We start from the raw sequence: 8,573 nt of genomic DNA on the forward strand, positions 1-8,573 counted from the left end.
TTTGTGACGTTGCCACCTCACAACACAGTATTTACACTGTGAAACCCTGAAAACTGCCAAATTTCATCCCATTTGGGTTAATGTTCTTTAAGAGCTTGGCATTGTGTGAGACAATCAGTCATTCCCACGGCCCAGTTCCTATTTAAAAACTGCCCATCTATTTAAAGTTCACGATGAAGGGATAAAAGAAAAAAGACTTCCAAAGCCAAAGGGAACATGAGATAGGCAGAAGAAAAATCTAGTTTGCTTCTAAAAAAGGCTGAAAATTATAACCATCCACGGCCTCACGTCTTAAGTCTGAGAATTTCTTTTTTTTTCCTCTTCTGGTTGTTTGCAAACCAAAGTGGAATTTTATTATGGGTTACTAAGTGAGCTTTTTCAAGTTCCTAGTCTCCAAAAGTCTCCACTCACTCTGTAGCATGCCATTTAAGTTCTTCCTGCAGATGGGAAAGACAAGGGAGCCCAAATAAAGCAGCAGGCGTCCCTGAGCTGGAACCGCCTGCCCCCCACGCTGCCGCATTTCCCCAGTGATTAGCCAGAGACCCAACGCAGCCGTCTGACCTCTTCTATGAACAACAAAACCGTGATGAAGGCAACAGGAGTCAGAAAACTATTCACTGCAGGAAGCCCCAGTATCCGGTAAGAAATAAGAAGTACAACAGTACAGGATGCGCCTTGGGTCAGGGGAATGTGAAAAGCCCTTAGTCTTTGTGTTCTTCCCCGTGCCAGAGCGTCTGCGCCCAAGCCCTCAGTTCTCCTTGGAGCTCAGCTGCGCCTGCTGCTGTCACTGCAGGGCCACCAGCCTCCTGCCAAGAGGGACACGGGGCCATGATGGCCACCTCCGCCAGGCTGCTGCCGCTGCTGCTGCTTCTGGGCCAGCCCCAGGCGGGGACCCAGGCTCCCGGGGAAGCCGTGGTGTGTGCGGGGAATGCCTGTTACACGGCCCACTGGGGCAAGCTGAGTGCGGCGGAGGCCCAGCTTCACTGCAGCAAGAACGGGGGCAACCTGGCCACGGTGAGGAGTGAGGAGGAGGCCCGGCACATCCAACGCGCCCTCACCCAGCTCCTGGAGTCGGAGGCGATCCTGGTCGCTCGGATGGGCAAGTTCTGGATCGGGCTCCAGCGCGAAAAGGGCAAGTGCTTAGACCCCAGCCTGCCGCTAAAGGGCTTCAGCTGGCTGGGCGGCGGGGAGGACACGTCTTACACCAACTGGAACAAGGAGGTCAGGAGCTCTTGCATTTCCAAGCGCTGTGTGTCCCTGCTGCTGCATCTGGCCCAGCCGTCCCAAGCCAGCCATCTCTCCAAGTGGTCGGAGGGCCCCTGTGGGAGCCCAAACTCTCCAGGAAACAGCGTCGAGGGCTTCGTGTGCAAGTTCAGTTTCAAAGGCATGTGCCAGCCTCTGGCTCTGGGGGGTCCAGGCCGGGTGGACTACACGACCCCATTCAAGGCCACCAGCTCTTCCCTGGAGGCTGTGCCCTTTGGCTCCGCGGCTACTGTAGTCTGTGGGGCCGGGGAACACGGTCAGGAGGATTACTTCGTGTGCAGGGAGAAGGCCCCTGATGTGTTTGACTGGGGCAGCTCGGGCCCCCTCTGCATCAGCACCCAGTATGGTTGCAGCTTCAACAATGGGGGCTGCCAGCAGGACTGCTTCGAGGGGGGCGACGGCTCCTTCCGCTGCGGCTGCCGGCCGGGCTTCCGGCTGCTCGACGACCTGGTGACCTGTACCTCCCGGAACCCTTGCAGCTCCAACCCGTGCAGAGGCTCAGCCACCTGTGTGCCGGCATCCCAAGGGGAGAACTACACCTGCCGCTGCCCCCTCGGCTACCAGCTGGATTCAAGTCAGCGGGACTGCGTGGACCTGGACGAGTGCCAGGACTCACCCTGCCCGCAGGAGTGTGTCAACGCCCCTGGGAGCTTCCGCTGTGAGTGCTGGGTGGGCTATGAGCCCGGCGAGTCAGGATGTCAGGATGTGGATGAGTGTGCCACCGGCCACACGCCCTGCGCCCAGGACTGCACCAATACGGACGGCTCCTTCTACTGCTCCTGCGAGAAGGGCTATGTTCTGGCTGGGGAGGATGGTACCCAGTGCCAGGACGTGGACGAGTGTGCGGACACAGAGAATGGCCTCTGTGACAGCTTGTGCCTCAACACGCAGGGGTCCTTCCGCTGCGGCTGCCTGCCAGGCTGGGAGCTGGGCCCCGATGGGGTCTCCTGCACGCCGGGGCCCACCTCCCTGGCACCACCGCCTGGGCCTCCCCAGAGAGAGGATGTAGGAGACAGAGAGGGGAGACTTGTGTCTGCCACAATGTCCAGGCCCATCGGGGACCCTGAGGGAACCTCCAAGGAGGCACCCACCACAAAGGGACCCTCCCTCACACGCAACACCTTCGTCACCCCAACTGCACCTGACACGCTGGCTCCCAGTAGGCCCCCTGGTGTCTGGATGGAGCCCAGCACCCATCACCCCATGGCCACCACTGGCCTTGGGGAGAATACAGATGAGGATTTCATGGCAGAACAAAGCGAAGAGGGCACGGACGGACAAAAGCTGCTGCTGTTCTACATACTGGGCACGGTGGTGGCCATCCTACTCTTACTGGCTCTGGCTCTAGGGCTACTGGTCTATCGCAAGCGGAGAGCAAAGAGGGAGGAGGAGAAGGAGAAAAAGCCCCAGAATGCAGCTGACAGCTACTCCTGGGCTCCAGAGCGAGCTGAGAGCAGGGCTTTGGAGAATCAGTACAGGTAAAAGAGGCCTCAGGTCACCCAGAGGGGGCGGGAGGGTGGGCAGGTGCGGGTAGGTGGGAGGGCAAGGACTGGCACACAAAGCAGGCAGAGTACAAGGGACAGGCATTGTCCAGGCCCAGAGGCGATCCTGAAGGGCTGTTGCCCTGACTGGGGTGCAGAGTATGTGGGTCTCTCCCAGGGTCTGGATGTGCTCAGCGGGTCACAGCAGCTTCCAATGCTGTCGTGGTTGTTTTCTGTAGTCCGACGCCAGGGATGGACTGCTGAAGGTGAGATGGCCCCAGAGACACTGACAATCAGCCACCACCATCCTCTGACCTTTACGCACCCCGTCAGAAGTGGGGGACCCACATCCTTCCAAAAGACTGGACTGGAATCTTAGCAAACGGTTGTAAACATTCTTAAAAGCCTGACCGCTTGGAATATACAGGTATTTTCTACATGTGTGTGGTATTCCTGAAGTGGGACCAGTGGGTTAGGATGTCATTTGGGGAATTTTGTGAACATTAACAATTCTTACTCACTTATCTTGTCAAATTCAAATGTGACTGATTGCGTGGCTCCCACTGATTCTGGATCAGGGGTTTACAAGTCAGGTGCTAATGGGGCTCCTTTTGAACTGCTTTTCTGCTCACTGGAATCATCTAAGAAGAAAAGGTGATCTGCTAATGCTAATTAGGATTGGAATGATTTGTTCCTCTTGGTAGAACAGAAACTAAATCGATTGTTTAATTACATAGTACATAAGAAGCATTTTGTTTTTGTTTTTGTTTTTGTTTTGTTTTGTTTTTGTTGAAAGGAACATATTCAGGACTGGAAACATTTCTTTACAGTTGAGGTCATGCATTTTCCCATCACAAGCCCTGCAGAGTTTTATAGTTGGAGTTCCACAGAATGACCAGAGTACACTGATCTGCTCAGGTAGCAAGAATGCTGGAAGTTTTGAAATTGCATTTCCTAGTTCTTAGTGTCTCTAATAGTCTTGGGTTTATTTGCAAGTGAAGTCTGGAAAGTGTGGGAGGAGTATGAAATGTTTTTGAGAGCAAGTACTCCAAAGCGCTTGAGAGAGAAGCCTGGGGTTTGTTTCACAAGTACTTGAATCAATCCATTCTAAATGCACTTGTGCTAACACACACTTACTGTTGATGAGGTGACCACGCACAAGGGGAAAAGCTGGAGACGTCTTGTCTCTGGGCGAGTGCAGCCCCGAGACACCTCCCGGGCCACCTGCCTTCCCTGAATGCTGCTCTGGATTTAAATGCTTTGATCCTAGATGGATGAAGCCGTGAGTAGCTTCTCATTCTGATTACTAAGACTGCGTGAGGGGGATGAGATGCTCATCATTTGAGTGGTGGCATCTTAAGGCATTTTAACATAGCTCACAGCTGATATTTCTTCTTGAGAACATGATCCTGACTTGTGGCTGTAGCTTTCATGTCAGGGACTGGGCAGGCAGGACACTGTCTTCTTTCTGCTTGAAGAAAGTCTGACACATTTTTCTCTATTTCTTAAAAAAGCGGGGGAGATGGGAGGGATAGAGGAAGAGAATAGCTCAAAATTTGCAACCACAGAAACCACTCAAAGCAGTTTTAATTTATTTTTAAATGCTTGCTTGCAAAGATTTCCCTTCTCAATGTAGTGGTGGAGAGTAATTTCTCCCCACGCAACTCTGCCTGGGTCACTGGAAAAGCTCCTCAGGGATTCACCCGTGGTCAGAGCTGTTAAAAACTGCCTGATTAGCACTGGGAGACCTCAGGTGGCCTGCAGGCTCATTGCTGTTGCCTTGTATAGCAGAACGGGACTGTGTTTCCTTCTAGGGATTTCAAAATCTGCCTCTAAGAACCAGGGTGCTCTATTGTTTCTGTTTTTGCCTTAAAAACACATCTGTCCCAGAGGCGGACACCTGGGGCAGGAAGAGCTGCCAGGTGCATGGCCCTCAGAGTTGAGTAAATATCCTTTAGCTAATTTTGAAATGTAGATGCTGTATTTCAGGATTTTTGTTTTGTTTTTGTTTTGTTGTTGTTCTGAGAAGATGGGTGAGTGAGGGAGTAGGTGCAAGGAAAGATGAAGCTTTTGGAGGACTTAACGGGGTATTTGGAACTTGTGCTTTTTAAAGACATCTGAAATTATTTAGATTTCACTTGAAATATTGGTGCTTAACACCAAGCAGACAAAGGTTGTATCCACTGAGCGCAAGACCCTGTATGGGAACCAATCATGCCACTATACAGATGACTTTAAAGAGTTGGCTGGATGTGTTACTGACAATATCTGCACTTCCGTGAAATAAATGCAAATTCGACAACTTTACCTCCGGACTTTGACAATTTTACTTTGTCACTAGAAGGAAGGAGGCACTCCTAGTCTAGGCTTCCCCTAAGCCCCTCTCTGGACCTATGGGACCTTTACTGGCTGAGGTCCCCAAGTGTGCCCTCTCATTTTTAGAGTTGGATTTCTTCTCCGGGGCAGCCCTAATTCTATTTCCATGTTCGAATCCCTCTATGGGTAAGAAAATCTATCCCCGACAACATGGAGACCACAGATCCCCACCGTGAAATACGCAAGGGAGGAAATGGGCTGGTAAATAATTTCTCAATATCCTCTCCAGCAGAATATGCCCCTTCCTGGGTAGTGTGCCCTGCCTTGTCTCCTGGCCGCTCCTTCCAGTGGCTAAGATCCCAGAACTAGATGACCTTAGGCAATGAATCTGATGAAAACCGCTGACCTCAAACAAATGCTATTGTCCTATTTGATACCTCTGTCATTTTTTTTTTTTTTGGTCCGAGGGATGTGAATCCATTTGGGGAAATGGGGGCCCACAGCAGTGGATAAACAAATGCCCACTGTCCATGTGGCCATTAACTTACTAGTCATTGGTCAACAGTTTTTTTATCCAGAAGCTCCCAGGTGCCTGGGCCATGACGCAGCATGAGAAATGGAAAGGATGGAGCGTGGGAAAGGTAGGCTCTGTCAGGTGCAGATTCCTCCGACTGTGTCCCCAGTCTAGGCTGGAGCACCGTTCTGTCCCTGAGCTGTCGATCAGCAGAAAGGCCAGGACGGTGGGGAAAGGTGGGGAAAGGAAAACGGCTTCACTTGGCAACAAGCTCAAAGATAATGGAGACTTTTGTCCAAATAGAATTCCCCGTACTTCAATAATTCTAGGATGCTCTTGGAAAAACTATATTCAGAACAAACCCACCCCGTCCCCTCACTCTGTCTCCCAAGGCAGATCATTTAAGGGGAGGAGGTCCCCTAAAACATGCAGCCACTAGGCTCCTTCCTGAATTTCAGGGATGCTCCCTCCTCTTTTTTCTTGTCATGTGCACATGTGGTACAGACAAGCTCCATCTGAGGACTGTATAAAGCAAAGGTGGGAAAACTATCTGAAAAGGCCTTGGGAATGGTGGACCTGGTGGGGTCTTTTGTAGGGGGCACCCTCCGCTGCTCAGCATTGTGACCTTGAGGCTGGTGTCCCTTTGGTTCATCCACATGCCTTATTATCACAACCTTTGACATCTGGCACTGCATAGCCCCACGGTGTTTTCCCGGCAACATAAAGTGGGTGACTCAAGAGGCTTCTGTCTTACGGACAGGAGGGGTGCAGGCTAACATCCTCCCTGTGATTAGGCAAAAAGGTAGAATAAAAAGTTAAACACGTATGCGGTTGTGTTTATGTACATAGTACAGGAAAAACCAAGTTGGAAATAAACCTCCCTGAAACACACACGTGCTTGTTGCTGTTCTTAAATGCCATTCAGGAGCCCCAGTTTGAATACATCCTGATAGGACCTGGAGTTTTATCGCCAAACAACTTTTGGAGAATATGGATGTGATCATTAGCTCATTTTATTCCAACCCTCTTTCCCACAGATATTCCTGTGAAAACTAAGACAACAGAGGCGAGATTTGACCCAAAAAAAGTACTACATTCAAAATAATGCAGTTTTTAAAAGCAAATATAGGACAGCCTTTTCCTATTATTTTTCTCCTTAGTTTCTCCATTGTCTGAATCAGGAAAACAGGAAAGCATGGCTTTCTAGCAGCTGCAAAATGGTGTAATGTCCCCTCCATATTTCCATCACCTTAAACAATAGATTTAGCATGGGAATCTGAGATATGATCCCTGAAAACATCTGTCCCTGTCTGGCTGCAAAAGCTACTGCTTATGTCTGTAGGGTTTGTGGCATTTGTCAACCACCCCCCTCCAAAAAAAAAAGCAGATAATCAAAATTCTCCATGTGTTCTGTAATCAAATACCATATTCTGTTCCAGATTCCCAAAGCTAATAGTTGCTGAAGTGCTTTAAAAAAAAAAAAAAAAAAGAATTGTGTTTTGACCTGTTCTCGGAGATCATGCCCATCTATTTTAGGAAGAAACTCTGTAAATTCTTTCTTACATTGTTCCTCTTATCTGCAAGGGGGCAAGCATTTCCTTTCTGCAGATTTTGCCCTCTGTTCTTCTGGGTTGGGCTCTTTACACATATTTGGTTGAAGCTTGAATTATGTCCTTCACAAGGCCTTGTTCTGTGATACTTGATGTGATCACAAATGTCAGTCATCGCTGCACAAATGCTAGATGAGAATGTTCGTATTTTTAAATCTGTGTATTCGAAATGCGGTGCACTAATTCTGCCACTGTGGGATTTCTCTGTGGGGCTTCTTTCTGCCCTGGGTGCGACTGTTTCCCAGGGTGGGGAGGACAGGCTTGGCGGCTGTGTCAGTCTGAGAACTCTGAGAAACCAGGGGCATCTCGGGTCTGCCTCAATGCTTGTTGTCCTTTGTGTTTTATGTCACATGCATAACCTAATAAACTCTGGAATGCGTTTGTTGTCAACTTGTTTTAATACATTTCATAACACCTCAAAATACATGGCATTATTTGAATTTGAATTCATGGTCATTAAACATATCCATTTCTCTCCTCAAAGGGTCGCTTTAAAAAAGTACCTTGCCTGCCCCACTTCTGCATCTTTACCTACGGGTCATGACACTAACTCCAGGGCACCTAGGATGGGGCGAGGAACAAAGACGTTCAGAGGGACTGGGCTGCACTGTGTCCTGTGTCTCGGCTGCTGAACCCAGCCAGGCTGGCCTCCATGGTTCCGGAGTTTGTCTTCTGATCCAAGTCTACTCCCCCATGCCTCTCTGCCCGTTTAGTTTCCTGCATCGTTTTAATTGCATGGGGGACACCTGGTGCGGGATTAAACATGTCCCGTTGGTGTGATGTGGAAGCACCGTTCGTAATTATCACAGGAGCGATTGCCACCACTTAGTCAGCAAAGCCCTTTTCGTTTGTTTAGCTAATTGCACAGGCAGACCAGATCCTCCTTGCTTGCTGCTGAGTCTCTCTGTGCCCGAGAGAGGGGGGCAGCAGGTGGTCGGATCCGAGTCTGCCTGCCCCTCGGACTGCATGCCCGGTGAGAACAGGATAGGAGACAGTGCTCTGCTGACATGCTAAGGGACAAGACACTTCTCATAACCTTCATTGCTTAGGGTTAAATAAAGCTGATCCTTTTAGCAGTCTGATCACTAATGAGATACATTTGGAAATTCTGTCTTAATATGAGCAACCAAGGCTGGCCCCAACCCCCCCCACCACACACGCACACACCACAATGTTTACATCCTTCTCTTTCATACTGAAAAACCTGAGGCCAGTGTTTCCTAATTGAGGAAAAGCCCATGAACTAAAGTGCCAAATTTAAATTCCTCTTGGCGACTTTTGCTATCTGCTAACTAAAATAACAAATATTAGATACATCTTTCAAATAGGAATCTTGGACAAAGAAATTCAATGCATACACAGTTCTATTTATTGCACAATACAAAGTCC

The 8,573-nt window shown here is 49.5% G+C and overlaps 1 protein-coding gene across 3 annotated transcripts; it reads left to right on the top strand.

The window, feature by feature from the left end:
• The first annotated feature begins 549 nt into the window (after nt 1–549).
• Nucleotides 550–7,574, top strand: CD93 (CD93 molecule). 3 transcript variants are annotated; one of them, XM_045981341.1, is made up of 2 exons: nt 550–2,741; nt 5,626–7,574. In XM_045981341.1, exons 1-2 carry the CDS (start codon nt 829–831, stop codon nt 6,011–6,013), a joined length of 2,301 nt encoding a protein of 766 aa, XP_045837297.1. In that variant the 5' UTR covers nt 550–828; the 3' UTR covers nt 6,014–7,574. The 3 variants fall into 3 exon arrangements, with proteins under 3 accessions (XP_045837297.1, XP_045837298.1, XP_045837299.1); XM_045981342.1 differs by having other exon boundaries at nt 551–2,741; nt 2,923–5,761; XM_045981343.1 differs by having other exon boundaries at nt 553–2,741; nt 2,984–5,761.
• Nucleotides 7,575–8,573: the final 999 nt, after the last annotated feature.

The sequence above is a fragment of the Meles meles genome, chromosome 16 (assembly GCF_922984935.1).
Source record: "Meles meles chromosome 16, mMelMel3.1 paternal haplotype, whole genome shotgun sequence".
Taxonomy (NCBI): Eukaryota; Metazoa; Chordata; class Mammalia; order Carnivora; family Mustelidae; genus Meles; species Meles meles.

Coding starts and splice junctions, on each gene's coding strand:
- CD93 (XM_045981341.1), top strand. CDS start 829: ATGATGGCCACCTCCGCCAGGCTGCTGCCGCTGCTGCTGCTTCTGGGC. Junction 2,742..5,625: donor GCTTTGGAGAATCAGTACAG/GTAAAAGAGGCC, acceptor ATTGGTCAACAG/TTTTTTTATCCAGAAGCTCC.